This window comes from Dasypus novemcinctus, chromosome 6, assembly GCF_030445035.2.
Source record: "Dasypus novemcinctus isolate mDasNov1 chromosome 6, mDasNov1.1.hap2, whole genome shotgun sequence".
NCBI classification, from domain to species: domain Eukaryota; kingdom Metazoa; phylum Chordata; class Mammalia; order Cingulata; family Dasypodidae; genus Dasypus; species Dasypus novemcinctus.
Window position 1 is genome coordinate 27378417 of NC_080678.1, and position 20743 is coordinate 27399159.

The window sequence follows — 20743 nt, forward strand, 5'->3', positions numbered from 1 at the left end:
TAAAGGTGACCTCTTGGCCTCCATTTTTCTTGTTCATTTCTCAATTTATTCAGATCCTGGGATGGAAGGAGGATGCTATTTATGGAGCGGGGGAGGGCGGTTAAGAGAGTCCCAAAGCAGAGAATTAGGAAGGCGTTGTAGGGTTGGAAGAGACCCTAAAGATCTGATCTCCTTGTGTTGCAGGTGAAGAAACCGAAAGCCAGAAAAGGAAGCTGCAGTGCCCAAGGTTCAGAGCCACAGCTCCCCATGCCCGCTGCACTCTGCCACCAAACTGCACTTGGTGCTGTGTGGCTTTACGCGCTTTTAAAATAATCCAAACAAATAAAAATCCCAAATGATCATACACAAAGATACATACACACACACACAAGCTCTGAAGGCCACTCGGTTGTTAAGCATGTCAACCAAGTCACACAGCAATATTCTAAAAGGACAGCATTTTTAATCTGATTCCCCAATACAGGAAAACCACACAGCCCTCCCTGAACAGGAAGCATGGAGATGTGGCGCACCATGGCCATCACCAGAAAACGGCCCGACTCGTGCCCTGGACTGTGAGGTCAGAGCGCCATCTGTGGCAGCCCTGGGTTAGAGCCTCGGGCTGCCCCCGCCACTCTCCACCAAACTCTCTGTGGGGAGTGACTGTGATAAGCTTGCAGCCCCAGCCTGGCATGGTCACAAACTTAGGGTGGGAGAAATGAGAAGAAAAACCGAATGCAGTCAATGTTCAGAGTAAGCAACTGATCAAGTCACTGCTTTTTGGACCATCTATATTCCTGTTCTTATATCTATTTTTAGCTCATACAAAATGAAGAGCGGGCTCTAAAAGGAAGACACAGACACACACACAGAGCCTGACTGGGAAAGTGTAGGCTTGCCCCAAAGGGCCAAATATTAACAGACCCCGCTTCCTGTCTTCCTTTCCAACTGAGAAGCCGTTGAGAGGAAGCTTCAGCAGCTTGCATTTTCCTGAGGTACAACCTGAGCAGAACTTCTGGACAGGACTTTTCATCAAGCACGTGAGGGAGGGCCCAGAAGGTCTGGTGGGCAGAGCAGGGGTGAGGACATGGCTCGACTCACCCCTAAGAACGGGAAAGGGGAGAGTGGACCAACCCACACGCTCTGCCCTGCGACCTGGGCCCAGGGGCCTCACCTGTCCACTTCCCGGAACATGTCCCTCTCCCTCTGGGAATGGATGTCCTGGATGATGGCAGCCACGGCTTTTCCCGGTTTCTAGAAAAGTTAGAAAGATCACCATCAGCTGAGAGTTGCCCTTGCCAATACCAGCGTGAAGCTGCTCAGTCCACCAAAGGAGGGAAGAAAGAAGTTTTAATCCAAGGGATGAGGCGTGAGAGACGATGCAGAACATGGTAGAGCTGAATGATCCAGAGAACCTGGTGCCCATCCTCACCCACGTGCTGGGAAAGTACAGCATTCATTACTACCTTACTCCCACCTCCTCCCTCATTAAGTAAAAATCAAAACAAAATATTTTAAACATAAAAGGAAAGAAAGGAAGGAAGGAAGGAGGGAGAGAAAAAGGGAGGGAAGGGTAAGGAGCATTCCAAACTTGGAAGGAGACTTCATTTTACTTGTGTGAACACTGAGCCTCTGCCTTGCACAAGTCCAGGGGGCACCAGTGAGACTGTTCTAGGTAGATGGTGACTCCAGGAGTTGTGCTGGGTTAATCAGGAAACAAGTTTAAGGTCACAGAGATAGTTAAAGAATCAGAACTCAACAACAGGCATCTTAATGCCAAGTTCCTTCCCATGCTCTATGCCCCCTTCAGTTCCTCATTCCAGAGCACTCATCCGTGGGGGCATTTGAGGCTCAAAGCAAATCTGTGAGGTGGGCAGTGCAGCCTTGCCAGAGGTCACTAAATGGTGGCTGTGCCCCTAAGTCCCAAACAAAGTGCTTTCCTAAAGCCAGAATGGACAAAAAAGTAACAAAACAATAAAAAATTAAATGATTTTTTAAAAAGCAGTATTCACGAGCTTGAAACAAAGGATAAGATCATCTTTCAAAAGACTACAAAGATTCCATCCAGTCAATAAAAATGTACCAAGCCAGATGTATTTTATGGTATGTGGATTAGACCTAAATAATGATGTTATTTAAAAAGAAACAGGACTGCATTTTTAAAAATAAAGACTAAAAAATCCTCACTCTGTGATATCAACTTTTGATAAGGAGTTTTATTAAGAAATTTAATCAGCTGCTCTTTTTATCCTATATGTTTTCTGTTTTTTTTTTTCTACACAGCTTAAAAAGAATTGTGAACTCTTAGAGCTACTACAGTGTTTGGTATCATCGTGCACCACCTTTTACAGATGGAGATGTGAAGTGAGCTGAGCTGGGACTTTAGTTCTGTAACTACTCTGACCTCTGTCCTAGCACATGACTACTTGTCTGAGTAACTGTTGAGCTTGAGGGCTGGTCTGGGAACAACATGGAGCAAAGGAGAAAAGGAAGAAGGAACTGCTGGTAGCTCAGGGTGAGAGGTCAGGGCTAGGACATAGGGAAGGGATATAAAGTTTTCAAGACAGGAGAAGTCTCTCATCCAGCTGTGCAAGATGCCAAGAGAAAAGAGCCAAAAGAAGATGCTGGCCCTGGCCCCTGTGGTGATGCAGAAGTAGGAGGTCAAGAAGCCAGTAAATCCCCTGTTCAAGAAAAGATGTTAGCACTGGTCAGGGTATCCACCATACAAGGGTCCTCACTGCATTGGCAAATGGCTCCTTAAATCCAACTGCACCTGTAAAGGTTGATCCCCTGTAAGTATACAAAGGGCCACCTGCAATTAACCAGATGTCTCAGGCCTTGGACTGTCCAGCAATATGTTAAGCAGAGACCCGAGTCCAAGCAGGGAAAGAAGCCCACCGAGGCTGTTGGCCTGGGCTGAGAGGAAAGCTGCAGCCCAGATGCCTCCCTTAGCTGAATCCCTCATCCAAGGCCACGGTCCTTCAGCCAGGGTTGTCTGTCCCGAGCTTGGGGTAGAACAAGAAGGCTCATCTAGCGGTGACTACATTCAGCACAGATCCCACTGAGCTGTCTTCTTCCACCTGCCCATCTTGGAATGCAAAATGGAAGTTCCTTACTGTGTCATGAATGGAAAGTCCAGTCTGGGATGGCTGAGCCACAGCTCTGCCTGCCTGCGGGGCCGACCCAGATGCAAGTGGAGCTCTGGAGAGCTGGTGGAGCCATCAGAACCTGATACAAGGATCACGTGACGACGTCTGCCGTCACGGGGGAGGCCACATCCTGGGCCCCAAATCTGTGGCTCACACTGCCAAGCCGGAAAAGGCAAAGGCTAAAGAATGTGTCACCAATATGGGTTAAATGTGCAGGGCAGATTCTCAGAACATAAACATTAAAATTCTCCTTCGAAAAAGAGGGGAAAGGCATTGGATAAGGAACTTTCTGTAGCAAAGAGAGTCTCCAAGGTCCCAAACAGTGTCCTTTTGCTCCTCAAATCCTCCTGGCTATTCCTTCCGGTCCAGATCTGGGACAGCCTGGGGTGAGAGAAGCAGCTGAGGCCTTCAGCTCCATCGCCAACAGTCCTGATCAATCTTGTTCCACTGAAACCCCCACCGTTCTTCCCCACCCCCTAGATTTTTGTGAGGCAAATCCCAGGTCTTGTGTCTTTTCATCCACTCTCTGCTGACACCGATGCTGCTCTACAACCCACCAGGGGACCATGCACAGTGCTCACGGTCGACATGTTTTGCTGCTTTTAAGACAAGGTCAGATTCCAAGGTGCATGAAGTGCTGCACGAGGAAGGCACCACGACTCAGATGAGGAAGAGCAGCCCCAGCCCCCACTAGCTGGACCATCCGAAGTCCAGGCTCTTTCCCGTGGGCGAGCCCGTTTCTCCATCTATAAAGGCGGGATAACGAGGCCCATCTGGCATCCACCAATAGCTTCAGGGCATGGCAGGTTACACTGACAAAAGCCACAGAGACTTTGGCCAACATAAAAGTAGCTGCTAGAGAGGTTCATGACCTCTGACAGCTCCACAGCTGTTTTACATACCTCGGGAGTCCTGGGAGGATGCTGAAACCTTCCAGATGAGCCCCGAATTCATCACAGCCAAATCCCGTCAAAGCAGCCCCAGCTGTTAACTGAGCTTTCCAGCTCCTTCATCTCCTCTCATGGTTCCTTCTGCCCGGAAGTCCTCTCTCTGCTTAGCTCAATTCTCATCCTTAGAGGCCCTGCTCAGCAACCTCTTTGCTTCTTTATACTCCCCAATCCCGTTGCTGTCTGCCACTCAACTTCGGTGGTAGTTCTTGAACTTACACATTCAGGATAAATCTTGTATAATTTTGCACAAGAAGAGCTTGTCTCCCCAACTGTTAGCAAATTCCCTCCAAAAAAGGATCATGTCTTAAATTCACTATAGCTTTTTAGCATCATGTCTTACATGGAGAAGCCTGCCAATCATTTGCCAATTTAATCTTCCCAGTTGAGAGGGTCATGCTTCACTCATAGGACTACTTCCCAGGGCCAGAGAGCCTACCCGTGGCTTGGAGGCTGGCAAGACCAGTGGCTCTGAACTCTGGTCCTCTGACCCTAAGACCACCTGGAAACTATCTCAGCCCCACCCCCAAATTACTGAATGAGAATCCATGGGCAAGGGGGCCTGAAAACTCCCCCGATGATTCTGATGCAGTGACAAGGAGATGAAAAATGCCTTAAAATTGCTCCTTTCTCTTGCTCCACTTTGCCTAATGGGCAAAAGGTAAAGTTGGAGGTGGAAGACCAATCAAATCTTCCCTCCACCTCTGCAAGCCCTCATGGGAGCCCAGGAGATGGCTCCTTTGATCCCGGAACACCTATGGGGACAGGGTTTTGCTGACTCCCCCCCTTCTCCTGGCAGCAGCTGCTCTTCACCCACTCTCCCTCCAGAGATCCAGTGAGCCTCTGCCCCTGGTTCCGAGGATGGAGCAGGTCATACCAGCCTGAGCTCATGTCCTAAACTAATCCGATCAGATTGACTCTGAGGACTTTCGTGGGAGCTGCAAGCAAAATCTCTGGCTCTATCCTGAAGAAAATGGAAGGATGAGAAACCAGAGCTGCCGAAGCTACTGCAGCGCCACCTGGAGGAGAGAGCCTGGGCTGCCGGGGGCCATCCTAAGCACCCCCAAACAAAGCCTATCAGGCAGAAGGCGGAGTAGAGAGAAACCAGGTCCTTATGATATGATTTTGGCTCTAAACCAAGTTGTGCCTGTGCCTTTTTTTTTTGGCCTAAGCCAGTCTGCTTAACTGAAACAAATTTCTGTTACTTGCAGAGAGAGTCTTGACTCATGACAACACAGGGGTCATAACACATACTTTACTATGTAATTGAAACACACTTTATGACACTTTCACTTATATCCCCTGACACCTTCACCATGACCCTGAAAGGCAGTGTGACAGCTTGGGGAACAGAAAGCACATACTAACGGTTAGAAAGCAATGTGTTCTATCCCCTTGCTACTCAAAGTGTGCTCTGAGGGCAGGCAGCATCGCATCCCTGTTAGAAATGCAGAACCACAGCCCTGCCCCAAACCTACTAAATCAGAAACTGCATTTTAACAAGATCCCCAAGTGATCTGTAGGCAGAAGTTTGAAATTACTAGCTCTGCTGCTTACTGGCTTGGAGACCTTAAGCAAATTAACTGAATTCTTTGTTTTTTCATTGGGTCAATGGAGGCATAACAACATAATTGAGAGATGCAGGTATAGTGCAAAACCAAAAGAGTCCTAGGTTTTAATCATGGCTCTTCCAGCAACTATGATGTTGGACAAGTTACTATTTAACTTCTATTAGTCTCAGTTTCCTCATCTATGAAATTGAGATAATAACACCTGCTGACAGGACAGACGTCAGGACTAAAGTAGAGAATGCAGAAAGCAGATTTGGCTCAATTGATAGAGTGTCTACCTACCACATGGGAAGCCTAAGGTTCAAACCCAGGGCCTCCTGACCCATGTGATGAGCTGGCCCATGCGCAGTGCTGATGCATGCAAGGAGTGCCGTGCCACACAGGGGTGTTCCCCGCACAGGGGAGCCCCACGCGCCAAGGAGTGTGCCCCCGCAAGGAGAGCCCCCTGCACAAAAAAAGCGCAGCCTGCCCAGGAGTGGCGCCACACACAAGGAGAGTGGACGCAGCAGGATGACAAAACAAAAAGAGACACAGATTCCCGGTGCTACTGACAAGAATGCAAGCGAACACAGAAGAACACACAGTGAATGGACACAGAGTAGACAACGGAGGGGAGAGGGGAGGAAGGGGAGAAAAATAAATTTAAAAAAAGAGAGTACATGTAAAATACTTGGCATACTACTTGGCCTAGAGTAGCAGGCCTCACTTAAAGGTATATGTTATTATTTTTGTTGTACTGTTATTATCCACCCTACATGCTTCATAGGGTAGGATGATTGTGAGGCTGAAAAGAAATAAGGTATGAAAAAAATGCTTAAAACCAAAGAGTACCATGGTACTGCCCTTTACTAATCCAGAAACGGTTCACAGAGGTTAAGCAACTTGTCCAAGCTCATCAAAGCAGGAGGGAGTAGGGCCTTGACTGGAACTTTCTGATCTGGCACAGATCACATGGTTCTTAAAGGTTTTATGTTTACATGCTTTTCCTCCCCCACCGGACAGTGAGCTCCTCCAAGAGCTTGCCACTTCCATATCCATGGCACCCAGCCCAGTTCCCATCCAGAGTGAGCACTCAGCAAATACCTGCAAAATACAAACCTGGACCATCTGACACCTTTAGCCCATGGTTTGTGCACCACCCCAAACTATGTCCCTCAGTAGGGTAGTACAATGCCTTGGTACTTTAATTTAAGAAGCTGATTATTGCTGTTAATCCTATTTAGAAACTATGATAGCATCTCATTTGGAGACCAAAGCTCCTCTGGGAACTTGGTGCAGAAACTCAATTCTAGCCCCCAGGGAAGAATCCAGGAGAACAGGAACTCTGGCTATGTACAGGATGGGGCGAGATCTCTTATTTGTCTGAGAAAGGAAAACAGCTTTCATTAGACAGAAAAAAAAAAAAAGTCAACTTCTGCCTGAAGCAGAACTGCTGGCAAAGAAACTTCAGAAGCAATAATGCAAGCAAAGAAGAATCGGGATTTTGGCAACTGGTTGAGGTGTTAGTGATCTACCTATGTAGACTTGTCAGAATGCTAGTCCTAGCTAGAAACAACTACTGTGCCTTTGTCTTCTGACTTCAGCCTTCAAGGCATATTAAGGGCTGCTGGTCTAGAATAAAATGGACCCTGAGTAAATGTGGAATGGGCTGAAAAGAGCTTGAAAATCTCTACTAAATGTAGCAGTAGAAAGTACAAAAGAAAACAGTAGCTTTAAATGTAAATAAAGTATTAATTGCAATAAATACAAATAGACTGTTCCAGTTAAGAGAACTCCTCCCAATGAATAAGAAGAAACAATCCAAAGGGTAAACATGGGCAAACGACTTGAAAACAAACTTCCCACTTGAAAAAGTGCTCAACCTCAATTAATAATCAGGAAAACATAAAATAAAACCATAATATTCCATTACACTCTCCTTCCAGACAGGCAAAAATTTAAGTCAGAAAAGACGAAGTGTCAGCAAGAACGTAGATCATTGGAAACTCCCATCCACTACTAGTAGGGATGTAAATTGGGGACAGATATTTTGAAAAGAGCTTTTCTATTATCTAGTACAGTTGAGGGTAAGCACACCCTATGACCTAGAAATTATACTCTTAGTTATATATCTAGTTACATGTTCATGCACATATGTATCATGTTAACATGTTTGAGAACATTCACAGCAGTGTCCCGAATGTCCTAAAATTGGAAACAGCCCAAATGTCCATCAGCATAGAATGGATAAATTGCATAGTCATGCAATGGAAATTTATAAACCAATGAAAATAAACAGATACACCCAATAACGTGGATGACATAATGTAGAATGAAAAAAGACACAAAGGATGTAGTATGATTCTGTTCATACAGAGTTCAAAATTAGGTAAAACTAAACTATGTTCAAGAAGGCATATGTAGGGAAACGGACTTTGGCCCAGTGGTTAGGGCGTCCGTCTACCATATGGGAGGTCCGCGGTTCAAACCCCGGGCCTCCTCGACCCGTGTGGAGCTGGCCATGCGCAGTGCTGATGCACGCAAGGAGTGCCCTGCCACGCAGGGTGTCCCCCGCGTGGGGGAGCCCCACGCGCAAGGAGTGCGCCCGTGAGGAAAGCCGCCCAGCGTGAAAAGAAAGAGCAGCCTGCCCAGGAATGGTGCCGCCCACACTTCCCGTGCCGCTGACGACAACAGAAGCGGACAAAGAAACAAAAGCAGACAAAGAAACAAGACGCAACAAATAGACACCAAGAACAGACAACCAGGGGAGGGGGGAAATTAAATAAATAAATAAATCTTTTAAAAAAAAAAAAAAAAAAAAAGAAGGCATATGTAGGTGGTAGAACAAGGAAAAGCAAGGAAATGATTATCTTGAAATCAGGAAAGTGTGGGGAGCGGCGCCAAGCATGAGGAGGTGCTCACAGGGCCTCTGGGTATGTCAGTGTTCTATTTTTGACTTTGAGGGTGACTTTATGGGATTTAATGGTACATTTATATAATCAGTCACTTTTCTGTATATATGTTATACTTCACAATAAAACAAAAAGAAAGAAGAGAAAAAATGTAGGTGGTGATGGTGGTTGAAAAGTAGATAAAGTGGGAAATATTAGTATGTACATGTTACCGGAATAAAAATAAAAATAAATCATAAAACTGTATAAGACAGAGTGAACCCGAGTGTAAACTATGGACTATAGTTAACAGTATAATTGTAATAAAATTGTTCCAACAATTGTAACAAAGATATCACACTAATGCAAAATGTTAATAATAGGGAAAACTGTGAAGAGGGGCAGAATATGGAAAGTCTATAATTTCTGCATGATATTTCTATAGACCTACAACTGCTCTAATTTAAAAAAAGAAAGAAGTATAGAACAAGTTAAAACAAACAAAAATCTGTTTGGAATTATCTGTAGTCATACCTGAGTTTTGACAGTGACCAATTTAATCATGTGATGCTTAGAAGGAATTTTATTAGGCTTAAGACATAAATATGGAAGAGGGAGGATAGAATAAGAGATCAAGGGTGGTTACCAAGGAAGAAAAAGCTAATGAAGATGTTGTGGGTAGAGATGTTACGGATTCAGGGCCTTATGCTTGGAACTCTCACTGCTGAAAAGCAACCACCTTTCCCTTTTTCCTTCCTCATCCTTTAAGAGCCAGTGCAAGTATCACTTCTCCTGGGAATCTTCCTTGGACCCTAGTTGGCTAGTCATCTTGACTTAAGTAGCCCTTTGCATTCTGTGCTTACCTCAATAAGCACATTCCTTGCCATGTTGTAATGGTTTGCCTTCCCATGTAAGATCCTCAAGGGCAGTGAATAGTCTTTGAATCTCTTCCTGCCCTCCCCCACCTGCCAGCACTTAGACCAATGCCTGAGAAGTACTAGACACTCCCTGGATGTTTGTTGAATGACTAAATGAACAAGAGAATGCTTTACCTTCAGCTTCAATTCCTTATATCTCTTGGACATCCGAATGAGCAACTTCTCACCATTGATCACAGCAGATTTTTCTTGGTAATACTGGACCATGGCCTGGGCAGCTTCTGTGTAAGCCATCTCTAAAAAGGCCTAGGAAAGAAAGGATGGACATGTAAAGGACTTTTGCACTTTCAAGGTCTGAAACAAAATTCAGACAAAGATATGATTCCATTTTTCTAAAATTTATTCAAGAACAGTTAAAACTAACAGATGGTGACAGAAATCAGTCTTGCATCTCTCTGGGGTGGGATGAGGGTATTGATTGAGATGAGGCATGAGGAAACCTTCTGAGCTTCTGGAAATATTCTATATCTTGGTGTGGATGGCAATTACATAGGTATACACATGAGAAAATTAATGAAGTTTTACACTTAAGATTAGTGCACCTTGTGCATTCTAGAGTATATATTTTATACTCAATAAAAAGAAAAAAAAATCAGTATATAAGGAAGAGCTGTCTTTGATCTCACCTGTTCAAAAGACCTATTTATTAACCTCATCAAAAGAGCTCATTGTAAGACAGCACTTTCTTGATCCCCATGGTTGCCAGACATCATTTCTTAATTATACGTATCTATCCTGGGCCACATCATGCCCTGGAAGGGGCTCTGGGATGAGGACCACTAACCCACAGTTCCTGGGAGTCTACTGCACACATGAACCTGGGCTGATGCTCGCAAACCTCACTACTTGGTGGGGACGATGGCAGGAGACAGTACCACAAGCCCTGCTTATCTGAGTGCTTGCATTCCTTGGAAAGAAATACACTAAAAAAAATCAGGGGCTCACAAACCCCCAGGCTTGAGGGAATGGCTGTGTCCATATGGCTTAAAGAAAGAGGGGAAACTCCACTTAGGCTTCCACAGCCTTTTTATTTAACTGGCCCAAAAAAGCACTTAGCAAGAAAGAGGCTTCTGTGTCTAATAGACTGTTTTGACTGTCTTTCCCCAGGAGCTGCTGTGGCAGATTTGTTGCTGCTATTGTTTCTTAGATTTGTGTGGTTTGTATAGTACCGACAATGCACTGATTCTGGCCCCTCTGTGTTGAGAGGGAAAAGTGGTCTGGGACAAGGGAACCCTTGCTGTGTGTCCCCACTCTCCCATTTCCTTAACCTGAATATTTCCTGGAGGAATTAGAAAAAGTCTAAACAAGAGCACCCCCCACCTCCCTTTACATATGATTTTGAATGTCAGATGTCTTGCTTTTCTCCATGCTGGCCCAGTCTGTAGCAGCAGTGTGGGACACTAAGAAGTTAAGATATTCTAGGGCTCCATTTCAATTTCTGCCACCTGGTTTTCTAAATGCCTCTTTTTTGATGCAAATATTTTAGCACCTCTATCTCTCACCTGTGAAATGGGAATAATACTAATCCAGTGAATTTCTCTGTATTAAAGTTGCAAGCTGAATTTTGAACATTTACCCAAAATAGAATTTCTGAGTGGTAGGAACAAAGAGACTAAGCAATGAGTCTATCCCCAGATTGACACCATCAATGGTCTGGTGTGGCTTTGAGTATTCAAAAGGTCATGTCTTGATTAAGAAAAGAATTTCTCCTATGCCTGATTCTCAGATTCATACAGTAAGACTATTTATTGAAAATAAAAGAAAACCCAATCAGGATGGCAGAATGAGAAACTTCAGGGCTCCTTTTTCCCACAGAAACTTTGAGTAACCAGCAAGAACTAGCAGAAACATTTTTCTCAAAGCACCAGAAAACAGTTGAAGGACTGAGTACCTGGGCAAGCACTGAATCAAGAAAAAGGCAACTTAAACATGTTAGGATCTCCTGGTGCCCATGCTGGCTCCTCACCCACCCTTTCACTAGCTTGGCATACACCCAGCCCATGCTTGTACTGCTGGTCCCCTGTCCCAGTTTCAGATAGAGCAGAGTAACCCTTGTGTACACATGCCTCGCCCAGTCTGTCTGGTGGCAGCCTAAAGGACTGAACCAGGCCACTCATCACAGGATCACTATTCCAGAACTTGTCCTGTGTGTAGAAGGCTACTGCCAGAACTGCCTGGGAGAGGATTTAAATCGTGGCTGTGGGGGGGAGGGGCTGCTGGCTGTTAAGACACACAGTGTGGTACCTGGGACCATGAGGAAACCATTTCCTAGGGAAGCTGGGACATTCATATCCATGTAAATGGGGGAATTCCTAGGGCCACATACATGCCTAAAACATGTACAGAAAAGACCAGGTAGGCTCCTACTTTAGTCTTAGCTAGTCCATAAACTCATTATATGGATTAACTCTGAAGGAGAGCACTCACAAGTCAATCTGAAAAGACTGGGAAAGGTGTTTTATTTTTTTCTTTTCTTTTTGTTAGGTCCTGTCATTTAAGGAAAGCTCTGTCATAAGACTAGCTGGATACAAATTTTACCTGTCACTTAAGTTAAAAAAAAACCAACATTGCTGTCATACTTGGAAAATGAGAAATTTCTGCTTTGAAGTAAATTCCTTGAACCAGAATAAAATAAATTTTCATTAAAAAAAAAGACTAGTTGGATACAAGCTTAAAGAACAGATGCCCCAGAGTCTAATTCCAGTGATAATATATAATAAAGTATCAAAATGTCCTTATTTCAACAAAAGATTACAAAACACACAAAGAAACAGGAAGTGATGGCCCAGGCAAAGAAGATTAAAGTATTAAAAACCGTCAATGAGGACAATACCTGGGACTACCAGACCAAGACTTTTAAAAAATGGTCCTAAATATGCTCAAAGAACTAAAAGAAAATATGGACAAAGAACTAAAGGAAATCAGGAAATGAATACAAAGAGAATATCAGTAGAGAGATGGAAATTATGTAAAGGAACAAAAAATGCTGAAGACGATAGTAACAGAAATGAAAAATTCCCTAGAGGGGTTCAATAGAAGATTAGAGCTGGCATAAGAAGGGAATCGGTGAACCTGAAGATAAGACAATTGAAATCATCTAGCCTGAAGAGCAGAAAGAAGAAAGAATGAAGAAAAGTGAACAGAGCCTGAGGAAACCATGGGACAATACTAAGAGTATCAATATACACATTGTAGGAGTCCCAGAAGGAGAGGAAAAACAGGGGCAGAGAGAATCTTTGAAGAAATAGTGGCTGAAAACTTCTGAAAGTTAATGAAAGACATGAATATACATATCTAAGATGCTCAATGAACTCCAAACAGGATAAACCCAAATAGATCTACACCACATTATAATCATATTGCCAAATTCCAAAGATAAAGTGAGAATCCTAAAAGCCACAAGAGAGAAGCAACATATCACATACAAGGAGCCTCAATAATACTAAATGCTGATTTCTCATTTGGAACCATGGAGGCAAGAAGGCAGCAGGAAGACATATTCAAAGTGCTGAAAACAAAAAATGTCAATCAAGAATCAAGACATTCCCAGATAAATAAAAGCTAGACCAGCTCTACAAGAAATGTTAAAGGGAGTTCTGCTGGTTGAAAGGAAAGGACAATAGACAATCAATTGATGCAACATGAAGAAACAGATCTCTGCTAATATAATGGTATGTCTACCAGTTCTATTGTATTTTTTATTTATAACATCATTTTTTTTCTTCCTACAGGATCTAAAAGGTATATGCCATAAAATATGATAAATCAATGGTTTTTTACTCAAATGTATAAATGTGTAATTTGTGACAAGAACTACATAAAGGTGGGGAATGGAAGAGTACAGGTACATTGTTAATATATGATGCTGAAGTTCAGTTGGTATCAAAGCAAACAAGACTGATACAGATTTAGGATGTTAAATTTAAGCCCTACAGTAACTACAAGGAAAATATCAGAGAATATGCAAACTCTTAGAGACAGAAAGTAGAGTATAGGTTATCAGAGGTGGGGAGCAGGGGCAATCAATAGTTAATGCAAAATGAGTGTAGGGTTTCTATTTGGGGTGAAAAGAAAGGGCACTGCAACACAGTGAATGTGATTAAATTAATCCCACTGAATGGTAAGCTTGGAAATGGCTGAGATGGGAAGATTTATGTTGCATATGTGTTTCCATAATTTCAAAAGAGAGATAAACAGAAGAAATAATGACAATTAAATATAATACATGATACTGGATGGGATCTAAGAATAGAAAAAGCTCAAAAGGACATTATTGGGACGTAAGAAAAAATGGGAATATAGCATGTAAGTTTATATCAATGTTACATTTCTTGAATTTGATTACTGCACTTAAGGTAGATCTATACATGGATATCCTTGTTTACAGAAAATGAACATAGAAGTATTATATGTTCAAGGATTATGATGCATGCAATCTGCTCTCAAATGTTTAGAAAATAGATTGATAGATACATAGGTTAGATAGATAGATAGAGCTAGGGATAGATAGATGATAGACTGATACGGCAAAGATGGCAAAAGGTTAAAATTACTGGATCTGGATATGTGGGTGGAGGGGTGGAAGTATAATGGGTTCTCTTTATGGGGTTTGCATTATTTTTGTAACTGCCTTGTGAGTTTGGAATTATATCAAAATAAAAAGTATTTTAAAAATCCACTGAGGAAAAAAATAAGGGAGAGATTAAGACATTCTCAGATTTTAGAAGCTGAGGGAGTTTGTCACCACTAGACCAGCTCTACAAGAGATGCTAAATGGAATTCTGCAGGTTGAAAAGACAGGACAATAGACAACAGAGTGAAACCACAAGAAAAAATGAGAATGTCTGGTTATCATGAGTATTAAACAGAACAACCCCCCGGAGAGTGCCACATTCAAACAATGACAGGCAAGGCACCACCTCATCTGGTCTGACAACACTCCTACAAGAGATGTGAAGAGGAAGGAGGCTACTGTGACAAAGAAAGGATAAATCCAAATGAAGGAGGATCTCTTCTTAAGTCTTTTCAAGAGAATCTGAAAATGTCCCATAATCTTTTACTTCCCTTTTTTGCATATAAATTGTTCTTCATTTTTTCTCCAACTTAATAAATATAGCTGTGATGATTGCAAAAAAAATTAAATTAAAAAAAATAAAGACAAAACTTTCTTTTTTAAGACGATCCATAGCATGAATTTCCCCTCTGGGTTTGGTCCTCAAGGGCTCAATCAATTCCAATTCTTTGCCTGGGCCATCACTTCCTGTTTCTTTGTATGTTATGTCACCTTTTGTTGAAATAAGGACATTTTGATATTTTAATATATTGTCACTGGAATTTAGACTCTGGGGAGTTCTGTTCTCTAAGCTTGTATCCAGCTAGTTTTATGACAGAGTTTTCCTTAAATGACAGAAGCCAACAAAAAAAAAGAAAAAAAAAAGGAAACATCTTTCCTAGTCTTTGCAGATTGACCTGTGTCTTCTTCAGAGTTCATCCATATAATGAGTTTAGAGACCATTAACAGCATAAATTTCCCCTCTGGGCTCAGTCCTCAAGGGCTCAGTCAATTCCAAACTAAGTTAAGGGTTCTTTGATCCCTAGACTTACCAGACACCCATCAATTGCCATTCGCTCTGCTGCTATGAGACTCCACAGACCTTAACACCAAAGCCAGTTCCTAGGTGGCTCCAAATCTAGGCCATCGGATATGAGAAGCTTAGAAGGTAAGACCTTAGCACTAGATCAGGAGGATGGCAACACAGTGAGGAGACACAAATCCATGGATTTCTACTTTGGGGGCCAGTTATTTTTTCTATGTTAACGAGCACCCCATTCCAAAACATCTTCCCTCACCTCTAGGCAATTCACAAAGGATTATACCCATTACAAGGAGGGTAGGGTGAAAAAGAAAATCTCTCCTCCTTCAAGGGGAAATCTAACACCGCCACCACCAAAAAAAAAAAATCTCTGTGCCATACCAATAGGAAAGCTAGTGTATCACCTCTTTATGGTAAGAATGGCTTCTTTAAAAATAAAGTTGAATAACTGCCTTCCACCAATGTATGGTCTATCGCATACCTACTGCTGTGAAAGTGCCCAGACCTACCTGATTAGTAGACTTCATGAGGATATAATTAGTGACCTTTCCAAAGGGCAGCCCCAGGTTAATGACATCATTCTCAGTGCAGCTTCCTTCAGGGAGATTGCAGATGTGCAACACGCGGCCAGCACCCGCTTTCCGCTGTGCAAACTGCTGGGAACAGAGAACAGTGACTGGTCTTCAAAAGGCATTTCACTCTTTCCCATATCCAGACATTGCTAATGGCTTTGTTGTGGAATTTAAGAGAAGTTCAATTAATTGAGTATAGAGAGGCCAGGACTCAGGAATGATTTTGAGAAGGAAAAAAATGGTTTATTGACGGCCGGCCGGACTCGGGAGCTTTCAGTTTGAATCCCGAGCCCCGAACAAGATTTTCAAACGTCTTTTATACAGAGAGGAAAGGCCAAATGGTCCCTTTGTTTCAGTTCTCAATAGGCTTCAATTAGCATATATCTCTTCCACATCTTAGGTAAGCTTTTAGCATGGACTCCAGACATTCTAGATAAGCCTTTAGCATATTTGGTTTTTGCATTTCCCCTAAATACTTAAAGTTTATAGCCCCCGCATTGTTAAACATTTCCTGGGACTGGAGCTGCTGCTAGTCCCCAAGGGCAGGACTGCATCCTCTTATCTTTCCACACTCACAAGTCAAACAGCTTAGTTATTTCTGAAGAGACAAAGAGCCTTCCACCCATAGCCCACATCATTTTCTTCCCCCAAATAATGGTTGCAAAACTGTTCATTTATAAAATGAATGTAGCATCCATTCACAGACACGGATAAAATATCTATATCATGCCATCTCTTTTCAAATAGGCTTCCCAACATTTTTAATGAGCAATAATTAAGGGCTGTCCAAGACGTCAGGAAATGGGCATATCCATATGTTGCTGGTGGGAGGCTGTATACCTGCAACCTTTGAGAACATACTTTAGCAATATTTAATAAAACTTCAAAGGTACATAGTCCATGATCTTGCCATCCCACCTTTGGAGACTGACCTCTCAGAAATAAAAGCCCAATATGTAAAGACTTATATACAAGAACATTTATTGCAGTCATTAATGAGGTGGCATTTTGGGAACCCCCCTGAACTATATTCCCAACTGTATGGGAGTGTTTGAATAAATGTTAATTTAAGCATATAACGGAATGCTACACAGCTATTAAATAAGGAGGTAAGTGTGCTGGTATGAATAATTTTCACAACAGACTGTTAAGTGGAAAAACAGGCTGATATGTAGCATGTGTAGTATGATGCCATTTTTGTAAAAGAAAAAATATGCATGTATATATAAGAAAGGGGTAGAGAAAGAAAGCATTGTAAAAATTGGGTAGTTATTCCAACTGGGTAATGAATAAATAGGGGTTCATTATACCAGTTTCTACTGTTGAATATGTTTACAAATTTTCACAATAAAAAAATGTTAAAGGATATCAGCACAAACAGAAAAAGACGTAAAAGCATCCACAACCTGTTCTATTGCTTGTCTCCAGAGGGGCAGAACCAGAAGGAAGTAAGGGGAGATAAGCTTAACCTGTTTCTTATGTACCTCTGGATGGTCTAACTTACAATTTTTAAAAATCCAATAAAAGAAAGAAATCGCAGCAAGGATTTGTGGGAAACAAATACATACACATAGACATTCTGAGCAATAACCTGTGCTTTAGGGCAGTGGTTTCCCCCAAGCCCCATTGTTCACCAATAAATTCAACAAACAAAAGAAGAGCTGTTCCGTTCTAGCACGCTGCCCCCACCTCTATCGCAACCCCCACAGCCCTAAAAGCACCCCAGAGGAACACAGCATGGCATTAGGATGCCTCCTGGAAGAGGATTCATGCAAACTTTAATCAGACCTTGGACTCTCTGGGAGGTTAAAGAATTAGCATCCTTAAGTCAGCCCAGCATAGAAGAGAAGGATGCAATTTTCCAACCCTGACACACGTTCTAATATCAGAGCCTATGCTTGCATAATCACCATTTTCTAGGATAAAGTGAACTTCAACATCTCATTACATTTGATATGGGTCCAGGCTTTGCTAAGGTTATGAATGCAGTGGGAAAGGAGCTAAGGGCTCCTCCCTATAATACTCTTGTACCACAAAAAGCCCCCATTTGTCTCATCTGGGCTGGAGACAATTAGAGTCAATTACCTGTTATGGTTCAGACCTAAACTGGAGAAACCCAAATGCCCCTTTCAGACCCTCCCCTCTGCGATGTCCAGAGGTCAAGCGCTTTCCCAAAGTGGAGCAACACTTCAGAGTGGGGCTCAGCGTGCTCCCAAAGCGTCCCCTGGCCTCCCTGACCTGCCACGGAGCTTGTGAGACGAGCCTGGCTAAGGAGGCCTGTGCCCTTCTCCAGGGAGGCAGGGAGGAGCGCCGAGAAGGGCAGGACCTTTGCCTCTTCTTAGGGTGAGTGGCTGAGTTTCCAGCAGGGCAGAGCGGCTGGTCTCTGAGTCCATCCACAGGAGGGCTGAGGCCGGGCCCCTCTTAGCAGGGCACGTTTCTGACCCATGTGCTCTTGCTGTGCTCAGCCTGGGCTAATCTGTGTTGGACGACAGAGCTGACACGCCGGGCAGTTCGGGGCCGATCCCCGCTGCTTGCCTGTCCAGTTGCCTAGTGACCGGGTGCCGAGTGCCAGCGCCCCTCATTGTCTCCTCCAGGCTGAAAGAACAACTCAAGAGGCTTTTTATCCGAGCGTGAGCTCAGCAACTGCCGCTGCTTGGCAGCAGAATACGCCTCCTGAAGAATAACCCCCCTCCCAGGCACCAGTCACCAAAGAAAGAGACATATTCATGCTGCAGACACCCTTACAAAAGGCACTAATGTGAATAGGCCTCAATCAAAGTTTTCACTCAAATTTAAAAAGTACATTTCCTGAGTGCTTTTGAGCAAGCAGCATGATGCCGTATAGTAATTCCCAACCTGGAGTCTCTAAGCCCTCAAGGGTCTTTGCAGGTAATAACACAGCAAGGGAAGGGGGAATCTGAGCATTATTTCTGACATTTCAAAAGCCCAAATTGGGACCATACATTGAATTTTTAAAATTCTATCAAACTGGTCACCCTGGTTATGTCTCAGGCTGATAAGAAAGTCTGGATGACATGTCTGTGTCTTTAATTAGTAAAATGGGTAACTAATCATTAATTCATTAATAGCAGCACTTTGGCAGATACAATTTTTCCAAATACGGAATCCAGGACAGCAGCAGCTAAGGGTGGACGAGTGAATAATAAAAGGGAGTTTGGGCTGTTGTAGCGGGAAAACCCTGAGCCTGCAAGTCAGAGGATCTGGGGTCTACTCCCAGCTCAGTCATGGACTAGCTCTAGGACAGGGGCAAACCAGTTTCCCTTTCTGGGCCTCAGTCTCCCCATGTCTGGAACGAGGGAAGTGGCCCCCAGGCCTAAAGTCCTTTCCAGCTGTAAAATAACTATGCTTATGCAGCTCTAAGTACTAAAATTCCACTCCTCCCAGAAGCCCTGCCAAGATAACCCCAAGATCCAGGATAATAATAACTTTCCCCAAATTGTGCTTGGCATAAACAGGAAAGACGTGTCTTTCGCACTGCTTGTCCCCATGTGTGTAATGCCAGTCCTCCCTCTCTGTGTGACCCAGCTGCTGGACTGTACTTATGGTCACAAGCACAGTTATCTTTCAGATGTTTGTTTGCTACAGGCAGAGAGCACCTTGCCTATACACTCTGCTGTCCCCTGAATGATTCTGCTCCCACAGTGCCCAGAAGAGCTGAGACGACACACTTACATGTCCTCACTGAGGACAGACACATGCCCAGCGTGTGCTTTATGGTCACCCAGCTGAAGTGTTATGGCCGTGGAAAGGTCAGACAGACCAAGGACAGTGTCTCAGCTCCCGCAGGCACTAACTGGGGCTCTAGGTAAGACACTGAGCTTCTCCAGGCCTCAGTTTGTTCATCTGTAAAACAGGCAAATTGAAAACTGATTTCACAGGGCCCTCTGGAAGAGGAAACGCCCCAGAGTATGTCAAGGGCATAGGTGCCATGCCAGGTGTTCAACAGGCTCCCACAAATCAGTGTTTGTTCCTTCTTTCTTCCAATAGTTAAATGATGGGCTAGGATGAGCCTATGCTGGGAAGCAACATAATTCTACTGCGATGATGTAAGAGAAAGCCCATGTTCTTAGGAAAGTCATGTTTACAGTAATCAGATGTGAGAGGCACACTGTCTCCAACTCACTTTAAAAATGCAAAAATGACTGATGGACGATCAATTAGATAGGTAGGTAGGCAGGTAGGCAAGTAGGTAGGTAGATAGACAGACAGTCAGATAGATGATATATGCATATATACAGAGAGATAGCCAGACACAATATAAAGTAAATGGGGCAGGAGAGCAGATGTAGCTCAGTGGTTGATTGTCTGCTGCCCATGTACGAGGTCCTAGGTTCAATATTTGGTACCTCCTAAAAAAAAAAATTAAATGGGGCAAAATGTAAAGCAGTCAATCTGGGCAAAGGGTATATATGGCTATTCCTCGTACCGTTCTTGCAATTCTTCTGTAAGTTAGAAATTATATTAAAATTAAAAATCACCAAAAATAAATTTTAAAAGAGGAGTTCTGGGGCAGAGGAGCAGAGGGCTTTGGAGAGAATCATAAAGTCTCACCACCTGGAATTTTTGGGGTGAAGTATTAACAGGCCTTGCTAACACCCGAACCACTGAGCTTCTAGGCACCACACATGCACCAAGCACATTTGAAACTTTCCAGCCCAACGTCAAATCTCTAAGAGAGCTAAGGTGTCAGGTTGTAACTGAAGCCCTAATTACTAACCTAAAGGGACAAGCACCCTTTTCCAGCCTGAGGTGGCTTCAGCTGGTCCCCAGGCCAGCACTGGCCTCACATGCCCTCAGGTGAGAGCAGGGGCCTGGTCTGTACATTTTCACATGCTGGGGCCACTCATTTAAAAACACTAGGTGCTACTTCTAAATGGTTCTTGCAGCTGGGTTCCAGACCGCTCAACTGACCCACAAGTCTTTTATAGACGGGCAGAAATGTGAAAGGAGCAAACAGATTTGTGTATGAAGGTTCTGAGACCTTTCAATGCCCTATGGTGCAGGTGGCAACAGGCTTGGCAGGCGAGTTCAAAGAATAATTCCAGTTCAAATAACTCACAGAGTTGTAATAAAGATGTGGTTCAAGGCAACAGGCATGAGGA

The 20743-nt window shown here is 43.5% G+C and overlaps 1 protein-coding gene across 1 annotated transcript in view; it reads right to left on the reverse strand.

The window, feature by feature from the left end:
* Positions 1–20743, reverse strand: part of RBM20 (RNA binding motif protein 20) — a 66194-nt gene that overhangs the window by 21917 nt on the left and 23534 nt on the right. Inside the window, exons 6-8 of the mRNA XM_012530902.3 lie at positions 15558–15704; positions 9569–9700; positions 1154–1233 (exon numbers count right to left, since the gene is read on the reverse strand). Coding sequence (XP_012386356.2) covers positions 1154–1233; positions 9569–9700; positions 15558–15704 — 359 coding nt within the window. The remainder of the gene's footprint in view (positions 1–1153; positions 1234–9568; positions 9701–15557; positions 15705–20743) is intronic.